The sequence below is a fragment of the Taudactylus pleione genome, unplaced genomic scaffold, assembly GCF_031769625.1.
Source record: "Taudactylus pleione unplaced genomic scaffold, aTauple2 ptg000013l, whole genome shotgun sequence".
Lineage (NCBI taxonomy): Eukaryota > Metazoa > Chordata > Amphibia > Anura > Myobatrachidae > Taudactylus > Taudactylus pleione.
The window spans coordinates 2,872,953-2,887,050 of NW_028284416.1; the positions used below are offsets into that span (position 1 = coordinate 2,872,953).

General features: G+C 40.6%; 1 protein-coding gene across 1 annotated transcript; it reads left to right on the plus strand.

The window, feature by feature from the left end:
* Positions 1-4,398: 4,398 nt before the first annotated feature.
* On the plus strand, positions 4,399-5,340 carry LOC148542314 (olfactory receptor 5A2-like). The gene has a single exon (XM_088469071.1). The coding sequence runs from the start codon at positions 4,399-4,401 to the stop codon at positions 5,338-5,340; it is 942 nt and encodes a 313-aa protein (XP_088325197.1).
* Positions 5,341-14,098: the final 8,758 nt, after the last annotated feature.

The window sequence follows — 14,098 nt, forward strand, 5'->3', positions numbered from 1 at the left end:
GTTGGCAAGTATCTGTTGGACATGGTGATGAATACAGTTGGAAGATGATCTTTCTCTTTGGTTCTTCTTACCCCACTCATAGATCCCGGTAACTGAGAGGGATCTCGGCAGCACTGATCCTACCGTAGCCTGAGCAGCAGAAATGTCAATGACCGTGCAGAAAATTTCTGTAATTGAAATATGTAATCACAATACATTCCAAGGATCAAACACATGTGAGTAAGCAGAATCAAACCTTCTGAAGAGCTTGCCATCTAAACCACATAAATTAACATTTATTTTATGATTCAGAAAAGTAAAAATGTTTGATACATGGGAGACTAGCTTAAGGGGGGATGTATTCGGCATCCCGGCATGCGGTATGCCGACGGTCTAAATGCCAGCACCAAAATCCCAACAGGTTGGGATCCCGGCACCAGTATCCCAACTGCTGGCATCCCAAAGGTAAGTATCAGGGTGTTAGGGGGAGGTTAACATTATGTAGCGGGGTTAGGGTTAGGCATTAGAGGGAAGGTTAGGGTTAGGCACTGGGGAGGGAGTGTTAGGATTAGGGTGCGGGGAGGGGAAGGTTAGGTTTAGGCAGTAGGGGGAGAAGGTTAGGTTTAGGCACCGGGGAGGGGGTGTTAGGTTTGGGGTGCGGAGCTGGGGAGGTTAGGTTTAGGCTCTAAGGAGGAGGGGTTAGGTTTAGGCACCAGGGAGGGAGGAATAGGGTAGGGGTACAGAAAATACTTAACAGCCGTTCTTATATATTGTGAACAGCACCATCCCGACAGCCGGGATTTCATACCCAAACCGCTTAAGTGTATGCAAAAAAAACACATTGCACTTACCAGTGACAACTGCTTCAGTAGTGTTGTGTTTCTGTGAAACCAACAGTTTAAGGGGTCTACGTACTAAGCCTTGGAGAGAGATAAAGTTGACAGAGATAAAGTACCAACCAATCAGCTCCTAACCATTACTTTACAGGCTGTGCTTTGAAAAATGACAGTTAGGAGCTGATTGATTGGTACTTTATCTCTCTCTAATGCTGCATACACACGGAACAACCTGCACAACCAAAGATACAGCTGATAGATTTCCCTCCAACTTTCTGTAGTGCCGGGCAAACGATTTTGGGTGTACACACTGATGGATATATATGATAGACATTGGGTGTACACACTGATAGATATCTGTGATAGACATTGGGTGTACACTCTGATAGATATCTATGATAGACATTGGGTGTACACTCTGATAGATATATATGTTAGACATTGGGTGTACACACTGATAGATATATATGATAGACATTGGGTGTACACACTGATATATATATGATAGACATTGGGTGTACACACTGATACATATATATGATAGACATAGGGTGTACACACTGATAGATATATATGATAGACATAGGGTGTACACACTGATAGATATATATGATAGACATTGGGTGTACACACTGATAGATATCTGTGATAGACATTGGGTGTACACTCTGATAGATATGTATGATAGACATAGGGTGTACACACTGATAGATATCTGTGATAGACATTGGGTGTACACTCTGATAGATATGTATGATAGACATTGGATGTACACACTGATAGATATATATGTTAGACATTGGGTGTACACACTGATAGATATATATGATAGACATTGGGTGTACACACTGATAGATATGTATGATAGACATTGGGTGTACACACTGATAGATATATATGATAGACATTGGGTGTACACACTGATAGATCTCTATGATAGACATTGGGTGTACACACTGATAGATATATATGAAAGACATTGGATGTACACACTGATAGATATATATGAAAGACATTGGGTGTACACACTGATAGATATATATGATAGACATTGTGTCTACACACTGATAGATATGTATGATAGACATTGGGTGTACACACTGATACATATATATGATAGACATTGGGTGTACACACTGATAGATATATATGATAGACATTGGGTGTACACACTGATAGATATCTATGATAGACATTGGGTGTACACACTGATAGATCTCTATGATAGACATTGGGTGTACACACTGATATATATCTATGATAGACATTGGGTGTACACACTGATAGATATATATGATAGACATTGCGTCTACACACTGATAGATATGTATGATAGACATTGGGTGTACACACTGATACATATATATGATAGACATTGGGTGTACACACTGATAGATATATATGATAGACATTGGGTGTACACACTGATAGATATCTATGATAGACATTGGGTGTACACACTGATAGATCTCTATGATAGACATTGGGTGTACACACTGATATATATCTATGATAGACATTGGGTGTACACACTGATAGATATCTATGATAGACATTGGGTGTACACACTGATAGTTCTCTATTATAGACATTGGGTGTACACACGGATAGATCTCTATGATAGACATTGGGTGTACACACTGATAGATATCTAGGATAGACATTGGGTGTACACACTGATAGATCTCTAGGATAGACATTGGGAGTACACACTGATAGATATATATGATAGACATTAGGTGTACACACTGATAGATATCTATGATAGACATTGGGTGTACACACTGATAGATCTCTATGATAGACATTGGGTGTACACACTGATAGATATGTATGATAGACTTTGGGTGTACACACTGATAGATATCTATGATAGACATTGGGTGTACACACTGATAGATCTCTATGATAGACATTGGGTGTACACACTGATAAATATCTATGATAGACATTGGGTGTACACACTGATAGATCTCTATGATAGACATTGGGTATACACACTGATAGATCCCTATGATAGACATTGGGTGTACACACTGATAGATATCTATGATAGACATTGGGTGTACACACTGATAGATATCTATGATAGACATTGGGTGTACACACTGATAGATATATATGACAGACATTGGGTGTACACACTGATAGATCTCTATGATAGACATTGGGTGTACACACTGATAGGTCTCTATGATAGACATTGGGTGTACACACTGATAGATATCTATGGTAGACATTGGGTGTACTGTACACAGTGATAGATATCTATGATAGATATTTCAGTGAAGTGATCTCTTTACAGGCAAATCTTGACAAAATTGTCCAAATTGGCCTGCATGTACAGTCGACGATATATATCGTTATCGTTCATGCGGGAACGCGCATCATTGGTCGATCGTTCACTGCATAAAAATTAATGATATGAACGATTTATCGTTGGACAATATCATTATCGTTCATATCATTCAGGAAAATCATCCCGTGTGTATGCAGCATAATAGTGCATACACACGGTCAGATCAGACAACGATAAAGATATCGTTGTCTGATCGTCCTGTATGTGCTGGATAATCTTCATCATACATCCAGCATAGCACCAACCCCCAAATGACTAAACAACCCGCGATCAACGATCGCGGGTCCCTATAGTAACCTGTTCGATATCGACCAGGTTGGGCTGCATGTACGGGCGATGGTTGTTATCGTTATCGACCATCCGTGCCCGCGTCCGTCATGTGCTCGCAAAATAGCGAATGCCTGCTAATTTGAGTGACAGGATGAGGCGTATGTGGGTGGTAACAGGGGAAGGTGCTTGAAAACGGGGAGTGGAGATCCGAACGCAGGCGTGCTTAAAGGTCAAAACGGGCGTTTTATGGGTGTGCATAATTAATACAGCACCGTCATTGACCACATCACTGGGGTTTTTTTTAGCCAGAACTGCTCGTAAAATTGTGGTAGCAAACACCAACCACAAGAATAGCGAGCAGTTCATACGCTGTTCGATGTACTCGATTAATCTAATAAATAGCGGACATGACGTAGGATGCGAGCGGCCAGGGGGCGTAGTTTCCCAAAAAACGACCGCAAGTTTTGTTCGCTCGTTCAGACCTAGAGGTTTGAACAGACCGCAAACAGCAAATGGTTCATTTGAATAGCCACCCCTATTTTCTGGACGAGCGAGCGCAAATAGCAACCGGCTCTGAATCAGGCCCTTAGTACATAGACCCTTAAATTACTGAGTCGTCATTGTCTCCAGATTCCACTGTGTTAATTTTTTAGATATTTCCATGATATACATAGATGATGGTGACTTTATAAAATATTAAAAGTTGTCCAACTGTCCCCATGCCGCATTGACTGAATGTTTGTGTTTTGTAGAAAAAAAATACATACATTCTAGATACACTAAAAAACAAAAATAAGGAGCCTCTCTGAGCCTAAAATGAAAATGTACAGAGAGCACAAATTCCTGTTATGATATAGGAACTTACAGGCATTAAATAATTCAACTGTTCACTTTTAATTTAGGGATAATATACTTATAACGTTTCTTTCCATCTTTCAGATCAACAGTGACCCAATGGCAATACTTGGCAGGGAAAACAAGTCTTCTGTGTCCGTATTCCTGCTTGTTGGGTTATCTGAATCCGAAGAACCTCAGCTTCTCCTCTTCCTCGTCATCCTCTTCTTTTACCTGATCACTGTGATTGGTAACATAATGATTCTAGCTCTGATTTCCTCGGACCAGCGACTGCACACCCCAATGTACTTCTTCTTGGCCAACCTTTCCATCATAGACATCATCCTTTCCTCTATAACTGTCCCCAAGCTCCTGTTCATACTGTGCACTGCCCATAAGTCCATCCTCTACTCCGAATGTGTCACCCAGCTCTTCTTTTTCCAGTTCTTTGTGGTGATCGAGTGCTACCTTTTGGCAGCGATGGCCTATGATAGATACGTGGCTATCTGCTTCCCACTCAACTACACACTTATTATGAGTAGAGCGGTCAGGTTCAGAATGGTTATGGCTTGCTGGGCGTGTGGTCTTGGGCACTCAGCAGTCCAAGCATTTTCCATCTCCCATCTTGATTTCTGTGGTCCCAACATAGTGGACCATTTCTTCTGTGACGTCACTCCTCTCTGTAAGTTGTCTTGTTCTGACAAACGGCTTGCTGAAGCAATATTTTTTACCGCTGTAATAATCACTGGGATAGGGCCACCGACTTTTATCCTGGTAAGCTATGGCCGGATCATTGAAGCGATTACAAAGATTAGCTCCAGACGAGGACGCTTTAAGACCTTCTCTACTTGCGCCTCTCATTTCACAGTGGTGGTTCTGTACTACGGTAGTGGGACTTTCAGCTACATCTGGCCGTTAACCACGTATGCCATGAACAAAGATGTCAAAGTGGTGGCTGTAGTGTACTCTATCATGACCCCCATGTTAAACCCCATTATTTACAGCCTGAGAAACAGAGATGTAGTACAGGCATTAAGGAAGGCACTGGGAATAAAGGGATGATAACAATATTTCTCCAAACATTGTATTGGGGACACGAGACGTGTGATAATCATATAACCGGTAATTACTCCATCAGCAATGATAAATATTTCTAGAGACAGTAACTCAGATATATCTCCGGCGATGCTCCCTTAGAGTAAAAAAAATTACATAACGAAAAAAAGGAGAGAAGACTCTTTTGTTTGGGGGCACCCTTGTCAGTATTTAAAACTTAACCTTAGTTAGATCACGTTCAGACACAAACTTCAACATTAATAAAAAAAATGATGTTGACATTTGGGTCTGATCATGATAGGATCTAATAAAAGTTACATTTTAAATACTGACAAGAGTGCCCCCAAACAAAAGTCTTCTTCTCCTTTTTTCTGTTTAATAATATTTCTCCATCATGTATCTTATACATTTTCCCTGCTCTCCAAGAATGCCCAGGGGCCTCCCACATTAAGGAGACACTTCCTGAATGGTAAAGAGAGCAGGCATTCCTGTAGGAAGAGAATTTACCTGTCTGCAAGGTGAGCCGGAGGGTACTGTGATTTTGCAAATCTTTACATCAATCCACGCCCAAGTCAGTGAACTTTAGTGTTGTTATTTTAAAATATTATTAATTAGTGGATATCCAAACAAAATAATGATGATGTAAAAATGATTTAGTAAAGTATATAATGTCTAAGCATGCGCATTTACAGAATTCTGCACCAAACATTAACATAATGATCACTTTGCCGATTTCAAGTAAACAAGGTACTTTCATCAGCAGCCAAACAGGGAGCTATAAATTACAATTTATGTTAAGGCCCCCATACACGGTGCGATATGCACCTAGCGATGCGACGGCTGTGACGGCTGACATATCGGTTGGTCCCCACACACGGAGCGTTCTGGTACCCGACCGCCTGATATTCCGTGCGTTCTGAACTTCAGGCAATATCTGCATGGGATGGCGGGTGGCAGGGTCGTTACTAGTGCAGGGTTGCCGATATTCTGGCTGCCTCTTCCGGGAGGGAGCAGCCAGATCAACATAGAAGTGGGCGTGGCCAGCACAAGATGGCAGGCTAGTACAGATTACCTGTATTTATTGGCTGAGCCGGGGGCGTGACCACACGACCGCATCATTTTGGCCCTGCTATACAATGCCGATATTACCGGCATTGTGAAGCAGGGGGTGGGGCCAAAATGACGTGATTCAGCATGAATCACGTCTCCACATCTCCCCCCACCCCCCGCTGCGGGTTTCTCTTGTTAATGCGGGGGGTTGGAGGGGTCAGCGGCCGTCGGGAAGCTTGCCTACCTTTTCAGGAGGTCTGGAGCGGCACACGATTTTCAGGAGGCTCCTGGCCGAATCGGGAAGGTAGGCAAGTATGAACTAGTGTTGTGCAAGCTTTGCCACAGTACAGAGCACAGGGCTCTGTGGGTGGCACCATTACTGCCACATGGTACCTGAATGTGGCTTGCAGGGTGCCTGGAACGGCACTCTGCAGCGACTAGAGCTACTGCAGAGCCGCTTGGCCACTCTGGGCAGTGCTTGACTTACTGGAGGAGGTGGCCCCGCCCCCTAGGCATAACATCATGAGTTTAGGGGGCAGCATAGAGTCCTGTTATGGCACTGGTGGGTACACCTGGGTGGATGTGGTCACTCCTGTGGGCGCAGGGCAGCATAGAGTCCTGTAATTGCACTGGTGGGTGGACCTGGGTGGATGTGGTCTCTCCTGTAGGCACAGGGCAGCATAGAGTCCTGTTATGGCACTGGTGGGTGGACCTGGGTGGATGTGGTCACTCCTGTGGGCACAGGGCAGCATAGAGTCCTGTTGTGGCACTGGTGGGTGGGCCTGGGTGGATGTGGTCACTCCTGTGGGCGCAGGGCAGCATAGAGTCCTGTAATTGCACTGGTGGGTGGACCTGGGTGGATGTGGTCTCTCCTGTAGGCACAGGGCAGCATAGAGTCCTGTTATGGCACTGGTGGGTGGACCTGGGTGGATGTGGTCCCTCCTGTGGTACCCGGTAATAATGAGATTTCAAACTTTCTAACCATACGGACATTAAAACTTTAAACATTACACTTTACCTTCATGTTTACATTTTGATACCTACATGGTTACAGTACTGTAAATCACATTACTATCGGGTCAGCATGCCATGTTCGATACTCCGATGTCCACAAAACATACCGTTCTCCTGAAATACCCCTTACAACTCAGCTTGTACACTGGTACTGCCCTCGTCTATCATGTATTTGTAATTGTAATAAAAACTTTTTGCCTTTGTGTCATAGTTTATTCTACATGGTGAATGTGACTTATTTTGTTATTAATAATACTGTCCAAGCATGTGCTGTATTGGGAATGAATTGTGTATTGTAATTTTAGGGGCGTTTCTGGAGAGGAGGGGGCCCATGTGTAGTCTCTGACACGGGACCCTCCTTTCTGTCCGGTGGCCGGCAGCGCACTGAGCTGTGCACGGCCAGCGCCGGAGTTATAGACTCTGGGCACTAGAGTGCTCCCAGAGTCTATAGAGAATGCGCAGGTCACCGGGAAAATGGCTGTGGTGGCCATTTTCCCTGTACTGCGCATGCACAAATGACGGGAAAATGGCCGTGGCAGTCATTTTCCAGTCGTCTTTACAGCGCCGGACGCCCGTGCCGACATGGGACCCCAGAGAGGTAAGTTATACTATGGGTGCAGGGTGTGCGGTGCGGGGCCCCCCTGGACCCAGGGGCCCGTGTTCCCCGCACACCCTACACCCATTATAAATACGCCCCTGACGTGGACGGCCGGCTCTGCAAACGATTATACTCCTTTTTCCAGGGAGCATTTTGATGCGGAATACATGCAAGCGCCGTCCAACTCAGCATGAGCCCAAAGAGTCTCTGGGATTAATTTAAAATCGTCTGTAATGTGGACGCAATTCTGGATGTGACCGAAATGCGTAGCACTTAGAATTGCTTGTAAGTGATTTACGGTGCACCTGTGCCCGGAACACATATGCATTTTGCTAACCGTCTGCATTCCGTGTTGCATGCAAAAATCGGGCCCACTATGTGTTAAAGATTTGCTCAGTATTAGAAAGTTGTTTTTGTACAAATCATACATTATAAAGCCATGTGGGACCTGCTCCGGAGGGCTTTAAAATTGTATATAGGAGAACAGAAGGTAGAGCGGATGCCGAGAGACTGCAGAAGGGACTGTAAGTATAGCACCAAATACATCACGCTGTCAGTAATGATAGGAATATGATATAAGAAGGAATATGTTATACTCACTCATATAATGCCTGTATTTCATTTTTGCTGCATTCAGGGTGGAATGTGATAGATCGTGAACTTTTGGCGAGTTTAAATTTTCTGGAAATTTAGGCAAGATTCTGCCCACTTTCCATTCAAAGTCGCCACAGGTAATAAAATGTGATTTTGAGGTATAGCATGAAAATCGAGAGCGAGTTTCAGCGATTTGCAGCAAGTAAGAATGGGCAAACTTGACAGAAACTCGCTGAAAACTTTCCAGAAAATGGCTGAGGCCAGAGAGATTGCTCAGACTACATGCATTGTGAGCTATCTGTCCAGACGGAACATAGCAAAGCCACACTACAAATAGGTATTACTGTGTCACTAATTTATACTTAATTAAGGGCCTCAAAACATAACACAAATATTGATGAGAGATTATTATTTGAATATTTTATTATTGGGGCAATAATATTCAAAAATAATAACATTTAAAAATTATGGCGACAACAATATTTTATGTTAATTGGGTCCATATTAATTCATTAATGAATTAGTGGTAGTAACAGTAATTATATTTCAAACTTCTGGCTACAACTGCCACAAGTTAATTAATATAGCCTCATGATAAAAATAATATATTTTTTACATTATTCCACAATAATAAATTTGTTAAATAATTAAGGCCCCTTAATTGAGTATTAAGTAGTGTCAAAGTAATACGTATGTTTTATATGGACCTTTGGACAGGCAGCATAAAATGTAAGCAATCTCACCAGCAAGAGGCACCTACTTAATTCTGCACATTTTTTGGCAATTTTATGTCAAGTTTACAAGTAGCAGGCAAATATGTCTGACGACTTGTACAGTACATCCGGAAAGTATTCACAACGCTTCACTTTATCCACATTTTGTTATGTTACAGCCTTATTCCAACATGGAATAAATTCATTTTTGTCCTCAAAATTCTACACACAATACCCCATAATGACAACGTGTAAAAAGTTTTTTTGAGATTTTTGCAAATTTAACTAAAAATAAATCACATGTACATAAGTATTCACAATACTTTGTTGATGCACCTTTGGCAGCAATTACAGCCCTTAAGTATTTTTGAATATGATGCCACAAGCTTGGCACACCTATCTTTGGGCAGTTTCGCCCATTCCTCTTTGCAGCACCTCTCAAGCTCCATCAGGTTGGATGGGAAGCGTCAGTGCACAGCTGTTTTCAAATCTCTCCAGAGATGTTCAATCGGATTCAAGTCTGGGCTCTGGCTGGGCCACTCAAGGACATTCACAGAGTTGTCCTGAAGCCACTGCTTTGATATATTGGCTGTGTGCTTAGGGTCGTTGTCCTGCTGAAAGATAAACCGTCGCCCCAGTCTGAGGTCAAGAGCGCTCTGGAGCAGGATTTTTTGCCAAGTTATGAATTGCAACTTTTGTTTTGGCTGCTATGTGTGTGTAAAGTTTATGATTTCTTCATATTACCTCTTCTTACCACACTAGGCAATATAAAAATGTGATCAAAATACTATGTAGATACATACTGATCGGCACCAATAATGTACTTATTAAAGTTATTATTAACATTTAGGAATAATCTCAGCCGCAGCCAAAGAGAATAGAACCTCCATGAGAAACAAAAAGTGTATTCTCTGGCACTATAGTCTGATAACTGAATTTTAGGGTTCAAAAGGACCTCATATAACTTAGTGGTATACTTAGTGAAATTAGGTTCTATGGGGTATATATATCAAAGGTTAATTTGAAATGATTTTGATCGATTTAGAATCAATAAACATCGATGTTGTGTTTCTGGGGCTAAATCACACATATACTAATACTATTACTAATGAAAAAATCAAAAATAGTTTGTTAGTAAATGTGTAATTTAGCACAAGAAACGCAATATTGATTTTGATCAATTAAGTTAATCTAGTTAAATTAAAATCGACCATTAGTAAATAGTGCCGGAGAATACACTTTTTGTTTCTCAAATAATTGTGCTGGGCCTGACTCAAGTTGGAGCAAGTAAAAAAAAAAATTAACAAAAAAAGGTTCAATTTGGGGCAGATTTAAAATGTGCATAGCGATTTATAAGTGGGAAGTGGCATGTTCTAGCTTAATTCTAAATATCAGTGTAAAAACTAAACTGCCCAGTATTTGTTTGGTAAATGCAATAGCAGCCAATATTTTCCCTACATGCAATAAAATAAAAAGACAAATGTATTTGCATCCCTTACATTGCAACATAGTTTGTTCCAAGAGCAAATTGCTCCTTTATTTATTTTCTTAAAGTTAATAACCTAAAAAAAAACTAAAAACCTAAGGCAGGCTGCTTTTGATTTAGTAAATGGGTATCCACCATTTTTGATGGATATCCAGATTTTTTTTTATAAATATGCCTTTAAATGAGAACATAAAAATAGATGTATGAACAATGAACTGTAATAATAAATAAATAAACAAAATAAAATTGATAAATGTATGCATTGTTAATATATACAGTGTATCTTTTATTCCAAGCAACTTATTGCATTTTCTTACACATAGTAAAGTGATTTACAATAAATATTAGGTGCTGCTTCTCGTCTGACCTGTGATAGATGCCACATTTACAACAAGCTAGTGCTGCCCTGGTCAATGTAATGCTGGGTAATATATTAATATTCTAGGTATTGTGATAATGTACCTTTTATATATTCATGAATGTGTCCTCCTTTCCTGATTGCTTTATAAATTAATTATATCAAAATACAATATATATAATAAAATAAAGTTTGTATATAGTATAAACCGATATTAGGCTTTCCAAAATAATACACAATAAGCTCTGTATTTAAATTTAAAATGTTAATACTTCCGTAACCCTCCCCGGCAATGGTCGTATGTGTAGACCATGCATGCACATGCGGAAGAGTCCTAGCACAGGAGTGAAGCACATCGTAGGGACAGACTCCTGTCGGAGCCCCTGTCCCTTCGGGTGCTTTTCATACATTTGGCCGATATGATCACATACTGCAACTATCATATTATTATCGTGCCTAGATCATATTGCAAATGAAATCATTGATAAATGGGTCCCTAAATATCTCTAAAAGAGAATTATCATCTATAAGGGCTTGTTTGTACAACCTGCACAACCAAAGATATCGCTGATAGATTTCCCTCCAATTTTCTGTAGAGCAGGGCAAACGATTTTGGGTGTACACACTGATAGATATCTATGATAGACATTGGGTGTACACACTGATAGATATCTATGATAGACATTGGGTGTAAACACTGATAGATATCTATGATAGACATTGGGTGTACACACTGATAGATATCTATGATAGACATTGGGTGTACACACACTGATAGATATCTATGATAGATATTGGGTGTACACACTGATAGATATATATGATAGACATTGGGTGTACACACTGATAGATATATATGATAGACATTGGGTGTACACACTGATACATATATATGATAGACATTGGGTGTACACACTGATAGATATCTATGATAGACATTGGGTGAAAACACTGATAGATATCTATGATAGACATTGGGTGTACACACTGATAGATATCTATGATAGACATTGGGTGTACACACTGATAGATATCTATGATAGACATTGGGTGTACACACACTGATAGATATCTATGATAGACATTGGGTGTACACACTGATAGATATATATGATAGACATTGGGTGTACACACTGATAGATATATATGATAGACATTGGGTGTACACACTGATACATATATATGATAGACATTGGGTGTACACACTGATAGATATCTATGATAGACATTGGGTGTACACACTGATAGATATCTAGGATAGACATTGGGTGTAAACACTGATAGATATCTATGATAGACATTGGGTGTACACACTGATAGATATCTATGATAGACATTGGGTGTACACACACTGATAGATATCTATGATAGACATTGGGTGTACACACTGATAGATATATATGATAGACATTGGGTGTACACACTGACAGATATATATGATAGACATTGGGTGTACACACTGATACATATATATGATAGACATTGGGTGTACACACTGATACATATATATGATAGACATTGGGTGTACACACTGATAGATATCTATGATAGACATCGGGTGTACACACTGATAGATTCTATGATAGACATTGGGTGTACACACTGATAGATATATATTATTATTATTATTATCCTTTATTTATATGGCGCCACAAGGATTCCGCAGCGCCTTACATAGTACATAAACATAGTGCACAAACATAGTACATAGACATAGTACATAGTACATAGACAGTTGAGCAGAACAAGAAAACAGTGTCATACAGTTTAAGACAATGCAATACAAGTACATGGTATATAAACACTGCTGCAACAGTAGCAGGATGGCAAAAGTCACGGGTTAGGTGCTTTTGAGTATAGAGCAGATAATATAAGTAAAGAAAGAATAAGCACAAGAGGAAAGAGGGCCCTGCTCGTGAGAGCTTACATTCTAGAGGGGATGGGCAAACAGACAGGGGTGACACGGATGGGGTAGACAGTGAGCACGGGACAGAGGGTTAGGATGACAGATGGGTGGATTCCTATTTTACAGTATGTGTGGAAGTCATTTGAATTAAGATTTATGCCACTGACATTCTACTTTAAGAGGCAGTTTTTGTAGGTGTCTGTGGAAAGCCATGGCTGTTATATCAGTGTATGTGACAGTATATGTAGGTGTCTGTGGAAAGCCATGGCTGTTATATCAGTGTATGTGACAGTATATGTAGGTGTCTGTGGAAAGCCATGGCTGTTATATCAGTGTATGTGATAGTATATGTAGGTGTCTGTGGAAAGCCATGGCTGTTATATCAGTGTATGTGACAGTATATGTAGGTGTCTGTGGAAAGCCATGGCTGTTATATCAGTGTATGTGACAGTATATGTAGGTGTCTGTGGAAAGCCATGGCTGTTATATCAGTGTATGTGACAGTATATGTGGGTGTCTGTGGAAAGCCATGGCTGTTATATCAGTTTACGTGAAGTCTGACGGGTGGCTGAAGCCACTTCATCAAGGGCTATTTAGAGAGTTTGGTTAACGTATAAACCAGCAGTCTCAGGTAAATGTAGAAATTGGTGAAAGTAGTTATTGTAAAGAGATGTTCAGATGTAAAATAATAAGTTGTGATCAAGTGTGAATTCTATAAGGCACATTTATTGATTTGGAGGGTGATGGGAGACATCTGAGGTTTGCAGGATATTTATTCCATAGTATATCCGCTGTATGTATGTGTGTGGGGCCTGGATTTGGTGATATGTCACCAGATAATAAAAGCAGAAGAATGGAGAAGTAGATATAGTTGTAGGTGTGTAAAAAAATTTTATAGTGACACAATGAGGCTGTAATAGTCAATTTTTGATGAAAAGAAATCTCATTAGTTTTTAGAGGAGGTGAGTGACTCAATAGGGCGGCAGTGTGCCCAGAGAGGGGAGATGCAGGGAGAGTTAGGGATGTTATATCCTTAGAGAAAATA